General features: G+C 45.1%; 1 protein-coding gene across 3 annotated transcripts in view; it reads right to left on the bottom strand.

The window, feature by feature from the left end:
* Positions 1–12,226, bottom strand: part of ABHD2 (abhydrolase domain containing 2, acylglycerol lipase) — a 38,528-nt gene extending 26,302 nt beyond the window's left edge. The window contains exons 1-3 of one of the 3 annotated variants that reach the window (XM_041469341.1): positions 12,131–12,226; positions 2,378–2,458; positions 1,411–1,611 (exon numbers count right to left, since the gene is read on the bottom strand). In XM_041469341.1, the coding sequence (XP_041325275.1) occupies positions 1,411–1,604 (194 nt within the window). In that variant the 5' untranslated portion in view covers positions 1,605–1,611; positions 2,378–2,458; positions 12,131–12,226. Of the gene's footprint in view, positions 1–1,410; positions 1,612–2,377; positions 2,459–3,102; positions 3,126–11,466; positions 11,524–12,130 lie in introns of those variants that run through there. The other 2 variants (XM_041469343.1, XM_041469344.1) reach the window with 2 other exon arrangements.
* Positions 12,227–14,031: the final 1,805 nt, after the last annotated feature.

The following is a 14,031-nucleotide window of genomic DNA, read 5'->3' as shown; positions in this document are numbered from 1 at the left end:
TTTCACTCTTTTGGGAATGCTTTGTTCTCCAACTGAAAGTCAATAATACAGCAGTGCTAGGAGCCTGTGCTGTGAGAACAGAGCTGAAATAGCAGGGAAATGGACTCTAAATTAGCTTGCAATCCATTTCCAACAACTAGCCTAATACTAAATATGCCTTCAACGCTGGTAATCAGCTTCATGCTTGCTCCTTCAGTGATTGAAGACATGTCATACTGCAGAGCAACACTGGGACGGCAACCACCTGAAGCACCAAGTAACTCAAACCTCCTCAAAGTATTTTTTAGGAAAGGAATTGCTTTGCAGTTAAGGCAGTAGATATAATCAAGAATCCAAACACATCTTTGTTACCACTAACCTGAACCATCACAGAAGTCTCTCTGGGTTCCAATTTCAACAGATAATGCTTTGTTTCCTCTAAAAGTTTACAGACCCCATGGCCTAACATCTTATACCTTATGTAATCAAGGCACCAAACACAGCACTGCTAAAAGCCTCTCATCTCCCCTGAAATGACTATCCTTAAGTCAGCTTGACTTTTGAGATCCAAAGGAAAGTTCATGCAGCTGCACTCAGCACTTACTATATAATTGATGTACTTAGAGCTTCTAAATAGGACTTGCAAGTTTTCAAAGTGATTGCAGAAGAGAAATACTGTAATCAAAGTCCTTGTCCCTCCAAAGCCTCATGAAATTGCACTAAATGCTTGCTATTATTGGAAAATATTCTTGGTGAAGCTTAGGGCAGCTGCACCGATTCTGGAGGTCTTGGAATGAAAGACCAGGGATCAGCCTGCTCAAATACACAGCTGACACAAGGTCAATTTGAAAGTGTATTCAACAGGCTTGGAGCTGGCCTCTATGTCATTACTTTATTAAACTAGTTAGGATGTGCTCTACCAGTAATAAATTTCATTAGTTTTCAATCAACTTGAAGTACTTCCGATAAGAGCAGGCACTTAAAAACTAATAGCCAACCCTGTGTTCATTATAAGGGCACTGACACACCATGAAAATGTTTCCTTCCTGTGAGCCCCATCAGACTCCTTCCCTAATAAAAAGGAGTACAAGAGCATGAACAAGTGCTAACTGCATCCATCCCTCCCCCATTTCCACAGTGAGCTGTTGGTGCTGGTATAGTATAATATCAGCATACAGATGATATTCTGTATCTTCCTCTGTAAAGATGAACAGTGATGACTTTTTCCATGCATCTGTGGAAGACTTCACACAACAAGGCTTGGTCAAATCCAGGTACCTGAGACAAAGAAATGCTAAAAAGATTTATTTTAGTAAGAGTATACCCTGACATTCATTTGAACCCTAGTCTATGAAGCACACGAGGAAGAATGGATAAGTGCAGGTCTTCTTCCTATAATACAGGTCAGCATGGAAAAAATATACCACTTACTCTTTGGTCAGAAGTGGGCAGGATTTGAGTAGAAAGCGAGCCAAAGCAGAGTCCTGGTAAATGAGTTCAGGAGGGGCAGTCGGGCTTTTTAAATTCAAGCAGCGAACAATAACATACAGAACAGCAGCAACTGCAGCTAGCTTCACCCCATCAAACACTGCTGGCAGCTCAGAGGTTTCCAATATTGCACTCATTTTCAGCCTGGAGATAAAAAACAACATGAAAGCTTTTAGAAATTTAGTGCTGGATATGAGTATCAACTGCCGTGTTAAATATACAACTAAATTTGTCAGTCAATGCTGCCACAAAATCCTAGCATACCAACTTTTAAGTTGGAAGAAAATTTAGTTAATATTGTTCTAAACACTCAGACCAACAGAAGGTAAACTGGATGATCAGCTGTGAAGGAGATTTATTCCTAATCAGTGCTGCCCTAGAATTGCACCAGTGTCTCAGGTGTCAGCAGCCAGTCAATACATGCAGGATCTCGGCCAAGACTACCCAAGTCAAACAGAAGCTGGGTGAAAAGCAGCTTTGGACATGTGTTCCTTCACAGGTGTACAAGCCAGACTTGAAAAGGAGCACCTGAAAGAACTACTGTGTTAGCTCCTCAGCCTGAATCTTGCAGTTCCATGAGAACACTGGTACTAAATCCTGCCTGCACTTAAGATGGTCACTTTATGTACTGGCATTTTCAGTATTTCTTTTTATTCACTGCAGTTCTGCAGCCAAAGGCCTAGATGAGTATCTTGTCTTTCAAGGGCTTCAGAGTAAAGGAACAGAAGCAAAGAAGTATAAAAAATATATCCTTCCAGCTTGGAATCAAATTCTTAAACTGATCCAGCTTATTTTGAGCATACAGTTCAAACAGCTGGCTGCAATTTTGTTGAAGGGACAGGTTTTTCCCTGGGTCTTTCCAAAGTAACATGGGTAACCCAAGTAAGGTAAGTGACAAGTCAAGTCTTACCAATTTCAGTTTTCTTCAAGCTAGAAAAAAGTGCCAGTCCTCAGCAGACTTGTCACCAATCCACGTGCTGCCTGAGCTACCCTGTGGGGGGAAAGCAAATTGATTATTACTGATAAAGCTGCATTTCTCAGCTGGAAAGGATGAACACAAATTTATACAAAGGTCCCATTGCAAACATGGCAAGCTATTTGCGTAGTCAGTCATAACCAACTCTGATCCATCTGCATCAGAAATTCATTGCCAGTGGACAGACTCCAGACTAGACCACTTGCCTACTCATCTGCAGTGGGCAAATGCAACTTCATGAGCAGAGAGGCTCCATCTCGGCAAGACAGTGAGATGTTGTACTCAGAAAACCACCCCAAACCTCTTCCTATTTAAAGGACTAGGATCAGCAGGATACTCTTCTCAACTTTGCAATATCTACAATGTTACTGAAGTGTGAAGCCAGTCTGAAAGAAGTTTCTGCTACTTTTAGTCTGGTTTAGCAAGGCAGCTCACTCCCACAGATGGAAGCTTGTAAACAGTCTCTCTTGTTCCCACACTTGCTTTTCGAGATGTTACAATATATCACACTTCAACACGGTGGGAGCCACAGGAGGCTCAGACACAGCCACCTAATTAACACCAGCGCACATGCAAGAAGGCTTGTTACAAGAATTTGATGATGGCAATAAAAGAGAAAGCTTTCAGCCCGTGACCATACCAGTGTAAGCAATACTTGCCATTAGAACTGCCTTCCCACAGGCACAACAAATTGATGGGGACTCGGAGCTTCCAGGAAAAGCTCCAGAACTGTCTGCTCTCTACCACAGCTGCTTCCAAATGGAAAACACACTATCAGGACAGACCATACCAAAGCTTTATTCTCCTTTATAGCAGGAGTAAAGAGCCTCAGAAGTACTTTCTGTACTCAGTGAAGCTACACCAAAACCCCTTGGAAGAAAACACATGTGACATCAGCTATTGACTAACAGCATGCTGGAGAGCTGCAATTTCTGCCACCACAACCATCTGCACAGCAGAACAGAGTGAGGAAAGCAGAGACATTTAATCTTGGACAGCTCTTCAGCTTTTGTTTTCCAATTCTGAGCATCACAGTAGAAGTGAGAGGATGGGTCACAAAAAGCCTTCTACTCTTCTGCTCAGAAGATTGCACGGGCACCATGAGAGGAGGTCAAATACAATGTTTAGCTGCAGGATGTTATCTGACATCTCTACTGGGTAAGATTTCACCAGCACTATCATCAGTTCTGTAGGAGACAACAGGCAAACTACAGCAATGGCTTCACCAGGGAAGGCACAAATGGCTGAAGAGCAGACCAGGTTCCTGAACTCAAGGACAATCAGGTGCTCAAGCAAATCTCCCTCATATCAAGCTCCCAGAAGTTCTGTTGACATTTTCCTATCATTGTTTTATTCAGAAAATTAAGAGGCACTAATACCTGAGAGCATCCTGACACCTGGATTTTAAGCTCGTTTGCTGTTTACAACTTTCACCTTAGTGAATTTTTTAAAATAAAACTGAGCACAATTAGTCATTAGGATTTTGTACTAGTGACTCAGTATAATTAATCCACCTAAACCCCATCTTCCTGAGAATGTTCTCTCCCGTATAATCTTGAGATTACAAACACACCACGTATTCTGATACTTTTATGTATCATGTTAGCCTGTCACTCCCTTAAAACAGCATACAAGCTTGCCATTACTTTCAGAAAAATCAGCTGTTGGTACGCAGGATTATGTTTGACACTTATGAACTAGTATTTTCCATTTTAGACAGTCTAAAACACACATTCACAGAACTTACGCCACAAACATGTGCTAGAGGTTTATGTATTTGTCAAAATCTTTACCCAAAAGCTCAGATCAGCCTGTAGATGTAACACAAAGCTGGCACTGCTTCAATTGCACAGCTTTCTGCAGTGATTATTTAAGCAGTGGATGCAGCCCATGCAGACTCCAGGCTCTATGGATTCAGCTGTGTCACTTGAGGCACTTGCTCTAAAGCCTGGTATTTCTGAAGACCTAAACAGACCTGTCTCAGCCAGGGCAGATGTGCAAGGGCTGAGTCAAGGCACTCAGCCCTAAAATTTTAAGGGTTTAGCTCACTAAAATGGATTTGAGCTTTGCCTCTAATCACCGAGGACAAATGTCTCCCTCTTTAACCAGCTGGGATGAGGTCACCTTGCTTCTGTTTTGTTAAACCCCTTTTGCACTGACCCAATAAACTATTCTGTTTAAACAAAAAAGATAAATAACCACAGGGTAGAGCCAGACAAATTTTAATCTAGCATCTCCTCTAACTGGGTCAGCATTAAGCTAAATGGACAAACATTTGGCTTTTTCCATATACAAAGCATTGGATTCACCTCTGGCAGGCTAGGCAAAATCACAAAAAAACATGCCACTGGAAGCAATCAAACCTTTCCATCCATCAAAGCAGTTGAGATCCACACTGAGGAACCCAAAGAAGTTGAAGCTCTTGGCCCCAAGCATGTTATTTTGAAGCATCTTAATTGCACAATTCTTTTTTTTTAATCACTTACAGGCATGACAGCCCCAAAGACGTGCAGGCCTCACAAGCAATGTTGTTAAATCCCAGCTTTAACTGAGGGATAACTTTAAAATCAATCACTGGAAAGCAAGTGATGGATTTGTGGTCTTTCCATTTGCCCTTTCATCAAAAAACTGAAAATCATGTTACAGGAAACATTTCAGCATTACTGTCAACACAGTGCACTTTATCTGTACAAGTATAATGAAAAAAAAAAAATCCCAAGTCTCACCCTTTCCAGGCAGAAAGAAACACAAGTACAAAAAAAGCCAGTAGAGCTACAGCAAATTCTTTATGTAACCTTTCAAAACCACTGGGTTTTTGGAAAAGCCATCATCAAAATATTTACTTGTACAGTAAGTGAATTCACAACTATCAACAAATCTAAGACCAGTACACATTTCAGTTTCAGGTTTCCTGTGGAGAGGCAACTTCCTGAGACAGAAGTCACTGTGACTCAACAGGGCACACAAAGGATTTGGTAGCTACCAAACTTTACAGCTCCTCCACCCACGAAAGCAGAGTCTGACTCCTCATACTGGAAAGGCAACACTAAAAAAGCAAAGATATTAAAGGGAGCCATTCCCACAGGATCCTCCCTCCTTTTAACAAGGCACTGAAAGCCTGGCAGACTCATTTATTTCACTGAAGAATTAGAAATGCTTTGGGCTAATGCAAGGATGCAGCTATATGGAACACAAAGAGCAAAGGCTTCTTTGAAAGGGGCTGCACTAACGAGATATGCTGTTCTCCATTACATGGCCTGAAGAATCTTGAAGGAATGCCATTTCCAGGAAGGGCAGCTTGGTACAAAAGCCTCACGGATGCCTCCCCACCCCTCAGCATTCTGGCTCACTGATGCTCTCAGAGCTCAGCTGGACACCACAACACTGGAAACACGCCTGACCAAAGTGAGTCTTCAACAATTCCCTTTGCTCTTCAGTTACAGCTTACCAAGCACAGTAATGCTCTTACCCACAAGGACTCAGAAGAGCCAAAGAGGCCACTTCTGACAGATTTAAGCAGGCAGACTTTGTTAACTAACATCAGACATTTCTCAGCCTGGTTTAATATATTTTAGTGTATGTTTGGGAATAAAACTCTGAAAACAAGTATATCAGACAAGAGGAAAGCAAACCTACCCTACTTTAAAGAGTTGTGCCTAGGCAGACTGGGATCAGAAATAAGGTGAGGTTTTTTGCCACCTTTTTAAGGAGGAAGGCTGAAGTTATCTCTTTATGGAATGATTCCAGGAAAATAGCATCTTTAACATCAGCCAAAGCTAATGACTTTTCTGAAAGACACACTGCAAAATCAGAAGGTACAGGCTTGTCACTACCAAGTAAGATATTTAGAACCACATTATGGGAACAGGAACTTCATTAAGGGAAGGGTAAAAAGTAGAGCACTGCATAGTTTTTTAAACAAAGACAAGTTTTATGCCAGCATATTACTCAAATGTCACTCCAGGAAGTGCATGGGAGTGTCACACTGCTGAGCTTTCAGCAGTTTAAATGCAGAGGATGATGTTTAGAGACCATCCAGATGAAGATGAATACACTTGAGAAAGACTCTGAAGCATGTGTCCTGATGGGAAAGGCTGCCAGACTAAGCACTGAGGACAAGCTACACAAGTACAGAACCTGTGTAAGAGGACTCAGGAGGACTGCCTCAAGCTTTATTGCACAGTTCCATAGCCTTTTACCCAGCACCTGTATAAAAAATGCCTTTGTTTTCATGGCAAAGTACTACGTCTAAACTGCTTTGTTTCCTGAAAATTACACAGGCCCAAGTATTTTAGGGCCACACCAATACTATGCCTCATCAGCTTATGCACAAAAAGCAAGTCATAACACCACTTATCTTGAGACTGGCATGTACCCAGCCCAAGCTCACCCAGTGCAGAACCTCCCATTACCTCCAGTGCGGCTCAGAGAACACGTCAGAAGCAAATGCTGAGATCTTGATGCATCACTCAGTACTTCTGACCATTTAAAAGAGCCAGCTAAGACTCAGACCTCAAAGCACAGAGGGCATAACTCAGAATTAGCTGAGCACTTAAGGCACTTAAGTTTAGGGTTAGATGTGGCCATGAGAGATAAAGTGCAGTCCTCAGGAGTTTGGCAAAGCCCACCACAGGTTTGTTGTCCAACAAGTGACAGATTTTGTCTCCAAAATAAAGAGGGCACACTGACATGGCCCATCACAAAGATGCTTAAAAGAACACTATTTAGACAGCCTATTGCAGTCCTCAGTGCAAATCCCTCCCTGGGCCAGAGCCATACCCATGCCAGGATTTGGCTGGTTGGCAAGTACAGAAAACAACAAGTATTGTTTACACCCTGCTCAAAAAAAAATTCTTGGCTGGTGCCTTCATTGGAACTTGACCTTTTCATCAGTTACAAACTTGGCTCACACTAAATTTAGAGGTACTTTGAGGTTACAGGGATAAAGTTCATAGCACAAGGAACCATCAGCACAGTCAGAAAGACAGGTGCCTTGAACTAGAGCTTTCTACCTTGCCCTTGAGGAGTTCTACACCTTCAGAGCAGAAATCAAGCATCTCAGAGGGCTGGGTGTACAGCCCAAGGCAGGTTGCTTAAAAATGCACCCAAGAATAAATCTATAGCCAAGAGGGCCAAGGGCTCTTCAGCACTCTCACTTCTCCAAGAATGTTAATTTGCAGCCAAATGAGATTTGATATTCACTTCCTTCTAACTACAGGAACTGCCTTTGTTTCCCCACAATACCATCTTAACTAATCAGAAATAGTTCTATTTCAGAACAGGCAACTTTTATACATTAGCTAGGGTTGCTATGTAGAGACCTTGTTACATCACCTTATCCTGGTTCCTGTTTGTGTCAAATGGATTGGAAACCTCTGCATTAGCTTTTATTGCACACACCTCACAAACATGATTAAACCAAGACAGGAGCAGACGCTGACTTCACAGAAAACAATTAATCGCAGTAGTCAAATAATTATGCTTGCTCAAATAACATGAGCCTTTCCTTTAAGATAAAATGCAGAGACTTGGGACTGTCTCTCCAACTACTACGTTATATAACTATAGGTCCTTGTAGAAGAGGTCAAGATAACTTTTAGGTACAGAGAGAAATGTTCGATAACACCTTTGCACAGTCTTCCAGCATTAGCAGGTGTCCCTTGCCTACCACATAACTGTGCCAGGGAGCAGCACTAAGCTCCAGGGAAGAAACGGAGTAAACACACTGTAGAGAACTCAACAAACCATGCTCAGAAGCTGAGGGAATGCTGCTGGAATCAAGCCACAAAGAGCTAAGCGAGCTAATAAAAACTGCATTATAGACCAACCCTCCTCAAGGAAGTCTGCTCTATTCCTTCATTATATTTTGAAGCATCACATTGTTAAAGCCTCATTTATCCTCTGACTGCAACCCCTCCATTCCCACACTGCCACAGGGCTCAGCTGAACGTACTGGAGGAACAGCTCAAGGTCCAAACACATCACAGCTGTTTGCTCAGCTAGAGGGCTGAGCGAGTGGGGAACATGCTCCACACACAGCAGGGAGAGCCCACCTAGAACAAATCACAACACAGGTAAGAGAACTTCATTTGAGAACAGTCCAGTTCAAGCAGCCTGAAAACACCTATATCGAACAGGATGAAAAGCTGAGGTGCTGTTTCACCGAGGTCTTTAAATACCTTGCTTACTGCTGTTCCCCTGAAGAGCAGCTCCTCTCCACAGGGGAGCCGAAGATCTGCAGAGTCATTCCCTCACAGCCTGCCCATGACAGATAGAAGGCTTGTGCTAGAAGAGCAATGTAATGCACACAAGTAACATTGAAAATAAAGCAAAAACGTTTCAGGGCAGAAGAACTACACAAAGAGACAGGACCAACACACAGCTACCACCACTGCTGAATACTCATGCTCTTCCAGACTGCAAATAAAAGAGAGGTTTTGGAGCATGACAGCAGTCACCAGCAATTCCATGTGCAAAGAGCTACGTTGCCCTCTCTCCTGCTGAATCAGAGTGACAGGCTAGGGGTATTACAGGCTTGTGTTTTAGGACATTTTGTCCTTACCTCTTACAAGGAGGTTCACTGTAAATGACTGTGCATGTGCTTATTCCACTCAGTACAACCCTTCATATTCACATATGCTCAACCAACACTTCACAGAACTGGGCGTTCCAGATAAGAGAGCCAGGCTTGAATCCCTTCTGCACAAGCTTTTTGGAACCTGCAGCTCTACACAAAAGCATATTTGAGGATGCTTTGAGGTAAGTTTAGAAGCAGGACAAGCTACTCTCCGCAGCAGTCAGTCACTTGGCCCTTCCTATGAGGGGCCTGTACTATACTTTTTGAGTACTTGATGCCCTGAATAGGGCTGTAGCTCAGTTACCTGCAAATAAGACATGAGACATTTCAGAAAACTTTGGTGTTTCCAGGAGCTCAACCCATATTAGCAGAGAAAGCTGTCAATGTCCTTTGTTTTAGCCAGACTGAACCCATGATAAGAAGAAATGAAAGCATTTCTCAACAGCAGAGAGAGTAATAGTCAACTGCACTTCTTAGTCAGTCTAGAGATACAGATAAAAATCTGTTCTCTGCCAAGTCTGGCACTGCCTTCCACTGCCATTACCTCTAAGAGCTCAGGCTCAATGACGTTTCAAGCACCTGGTTTGTACTGAACTGCTTTGCAAAGCATTTTCAATTACTGCTGCCTGATACTGGCAGAGTAAGGCTGGCAGTCAGAGGCAATCTTTATTGTTAAGTCAACTGAGGGAGCTGAAGGAAAGATAAGCCCTTGGGTACAGAAGCCTTCCTAGAGCCAGGAAAGGCTAAGACAGCTGCCCCACAGGTACCTTCACTGCCACCCGTATATGCTGGGCAAGTGGGACTTTGCTTCTCCACAAGAAGGACAGCATGCCCTTGCACACTGAAATTAAACCAACTGAAATTCAGTCAATCAGCTGAGTTTGATCAGATGTTTAACTGCATATAAGCTTAAACTTTGCAAGATATATAGGCAGAAGAAGGGTAAATACTTGCACAGAAGATCAATTGAACTACAGTACATTAAGAACAGCAATTCAGAGCTGTAACACATCATGAAACACGCTCTTCCAGAGAAGCTCTGAAGTGTAGATGAAGACTCCAAAGTACCAACAAACCACAATTGTTTAGGCTTTTGCTGAAAAGTCCAAGCGATCAGTTTCAGGCTGGTCTTTGCACCTTTCAGTAGAAATTACAAGCAGCCAAGCCCAGCACTTATACTCCTACCAGAAACTGAATGATCCTGTTCTTGGTTAGCTTAATCCAAGTTCTGGTGCTGCCAGAGCTGGCTGTGTGAAAGTCGGGATGAAGGGGCAAGAGATATGGATGAAAAAATGTAACAGGACAATAAAAATCCAGTAGCACCCAGGGGTTTCACTGCTTTAAAGCAACCATTCCCTATCCTACATCAAATCCCATCTGGAGTATAGCTGGAACTTGGACTCAGAAAACATCTTCATATGCCTGTGTCAAGGTCAAAGGGTGCTTTTTTGCCACCTTTCCCTCCCAATACAACTCTTTCACATGACAGGTTTAATAAAGCAGCTTTATGAAACACTAATAGTTTAAGCTGCTATTCACTCTCTGAATAGAGAAATACAGCTTTTACAGGAAGAATAGAACAAGCTAATTTTTAAGTTTCTTCAAAAACAGTTCTGTAAGATAGAAGGTTTTATCTACAACCTCCACATCTTTTCCACACCTATAAGAGACAGTCTGGCACAATCTTAGGTCAGCCTGATCCTTTGTGCAACTAATTCACTCAGTAACACAGAGGACCTCCCAGGCAAAAGCAACTATTTTTAAGATTAAGGAGAATGGAAGAACTCAAACATTAGCTTTTATTTCTCTTTTCATATCCTTCCCGTTCTTACTCTTGACTTTGAGACCAAAATAAGCGATGCCTAGAAGAAGAATGGCTGCATGTCCACTGATCTAAAAAGAGACAAGAGAAGCTATTGAAACTTCTCTTGTGATATAAGAACTAAGCAAGCACCTCAAAGAGACAGTGACTCATGAAAGATAAGACAGCAACCCAAGACTACTCATCAATAAACTCCCTGCACAGGAAATACACATTATCAAAGAAAGTCTAAAAACAAGATATCACAAATGCAAACAACTGAACTGAGTGTTCTATGGACACCACATCAGCAGGGACTACAACATGTCAACCTAAGCAATATTATGAACATGGCTGAGCATGATAATAATTGATAAATGAGGCATGGAAGATGAACACACTGTACCAGTAGCTGACTAACAAGCCAGGAACATTTGTTACAGAAGGACACACCAGTGCTGTGAAAGCCAAAAAGCAATCTAAGAGGCTGACAGGAATCTTTATACTTGCCAGACCAGTGACAATTGTTCATCAACAATAAGAGGAAGCTGCCACAAATTCTCTGAGGGAACCCACATGAGACTGAAAGTACAGAATGCAATCCCTCCAGCCATATCTGCATGAATAAAGCTGCTCCTGACATACCTCTGCAAACAAGTTAGCATCAGGTGAGACATCCCAGCAGCTGTAACTCATCAATTGTGATAGATACATGGACACTTCCTGCGCTGGAGGAGATGCACAAGTTACACCTGAAGGTGCAGGATGGAGCGCAGTCCCATCACACAGGGTAACACACAGCAGGCAACAAAAGGGAGTCTGAAGCTGATGTAAGATGCTCGTAGCAGGGTCAGGACCTTGGATGGCGAGCACCAAGGAAGAGCCCGCTTTAGCGGGAGCAGGATGACCTGACAGGGGCACGATCCCCCTGGCTCTCATTCCCCAAGGAGCACTCTCCGCTCCGCACCCAGCTCGGCCCTCCCTCCCTCCCGGAATGCCTGCAGCCCCTGCCCTGCACAGCCCCGCACCCAGGCAGCGAAGTGGGAAGCTGCCACCGCACCGCCACCTCCCAGAGCTCCCAACGCCGGGGAGAGCCTCGAGGAGACCGGACACTGCCCGCCACATCCCCACCGAGAGACATCCCCATCTCCCGCGGGCAATAAACACGCGGGGCCGGGCGCGCAGACAGCCCACGGCAGGACGGCGGCCGGGCAGGCACAGACGCGGGGCAGCCACCCAGGCGTGCCGAGAGGAAGGGGAAGGAGGCCCGGCCGTGCCCGAGCCCCGCGGGAAGGCGCTCCCACCTCACCTGCAGCCCCGGCCGGGCGCGAAGGCCCCGACAGCTCCTGCCGCCACTCCCGCCCGTCTGCCCCCGGCCCGCCGCCCGCTGCCCTTTACCGGCCGCCCTCGCTCTCCCATTGGCCACCGCCGCGCCGCTTCCGCCCAGATCCGCTCGGCGATTGGTCAGAAGGCGAGCAGGGGAAGGGCCCTCCATCACTGAGGCGCGGGTGCCATTGGCTGGAGCAGGAGCGGGGTGCGGGACACCGCGGGTCCAATGGCTCGGGCAACTGTCAGTCAGGTGGGGGACGGTGATTGGCGGCGGCGGGCTGGGGGCGGGGCTATCGGCACCGGCGGGGATGGCGGTGCCGCGGCCATGACAGAGCGGGGCCGGGGAGCTGTGAGGGGTGGGGGCAGCCTCAGCTTTTGCTGTATTTTCAGTCCACCGCACGCCGCTTTCTGCCGCCAGAGTCACCGCCCGTGGCGTGGGGGACGCAGCCTGGGGAGCGGCTCCAGCTGAAGGACGCTGTTGCTCCTCGGTGACACGGAGCTCGGTGCTGTTGAGGACCAAAGATCCCTCCAGGCTGCCGATAAGCCGCGTGGTGTACCCAGTGCTGGTTACATAACACTGCGTCTGTTAGAAACAGGACCTTCGAGCCTTAGAAATGGTGTCTGGGCCCTCAGCGCGCTGGGTTTGGTTATGCTGGGCCCACAGGCCCGCTGTGGGTGGCGGACGCTGGGCCCACCCTTGGGCTGTGCCAGCAGCGGTGAGGGGACCGCCCTGTCCCTCAGAGTGCTCAGCACTGTCCCCCCGAGTGTGACTGGGACAGCAAAATCCACTCCGGGGTACATGGACCCTGCCCCATCTGAAAGGCACTGGGAGGAAAATAAATTATAAGAGGAAAAAACTGTACCCAATGTGATGTTTATAAACCTACTTTTTTTGTATTCTTCCAAAAGAGCCCTGCATTATGTTGTTGGTAACATCAACTGTTCTGAGCTGTGTTAATGGTTGCTTTATATAACTGGATGGAAAAATCCTTCTTCTCATTTCAGATATTTTAAATGTTTCCTCTGTTTACTGGGTGTTGGAGCTTCCTACGTGGAGAAAGCTCTCAAGGAGCAAGTCACATTTTCCAGGGCGCTGTGTACGTGGAGAGATGAGTAACTGCTGTAGCCTGAGTCACAGGGAAGGAGGGAGTTCTGGGTAAGGGCAGAGAGGGAAATTCTGGAATGAAGGTGGCAGAACAAACAGCGTCCTCCTCTCTCCACACTTGCTACAGGTGTGATCCCACACCACTCAGTCAAACAGAGTTGTATTCCTTATCTTTTAATTAACCATATGAAAATACCCAGGGTTTATGGTTGCTGAATTTGTCAGTGGCTCAGCTGGGCTGTTTGGTGTGTCTCAAGGCAGCTCTGCTTGTGATCAAGTTAACAGATAGGCTCAGCAGATAAACATCCGGTATCAGACTCAACTTTAGGTATTTGAGGAATGTGTTTGAGTTTGATTGCAGAAAATTGCAGTCCAATTGATTCCAGGTGTACTTTAGCTCTTTCACCATCTGATCCAGGCAGGAAAAAACAGATCCAGGCAGGAAAATACGCCTCAAATGGAGCTGAGCCTCCAGGCAAGGCTTTTATTTTAAGTCCTCGGGACTGTTGGAGGTTTCTCTGACCTGAGAGAAGCTCAGCTGTTAGAAGAGAGCATTGTTATGGACCTGTCACAAAACAAAACAAACCAAAATTGCTGCTCCCTTCTTGCTGAGGAGAGGTGAACACTGAAGAGGTGGCAGCATAAATTTACAGGTGGCTGTGGCCAGCCAGAATCCTGAGCTGTGTTCCCAAGGAGGGAAGTGATGGAAAAGGTGCTGTGTGTCCAGAAAGGGAGGGAAGAACCAGTGCAGGTCATTGGTGTTTTACTCTGGGCAG

The sequence above is a fragment of the Pyrgilauda ruficollis genome, unplaced genomic scaffold (genome assembly GCF_017590135.1).
Source record: "Pyrgilauda ruficollis isolate IOZ18807 unplaced genomic scaffold, ASM1759013v1 scaffold23, whole genome shotgun sequence".
NCBI lineage: Eukaryota > Metazoa > Chordata > Aves > Passeriformes > Passeridae > Pyrgilauda > Pyrgilauda ruficollis.
This window is presented reverse-complemented; position numbering and strand designations above follow the sequence as displayed.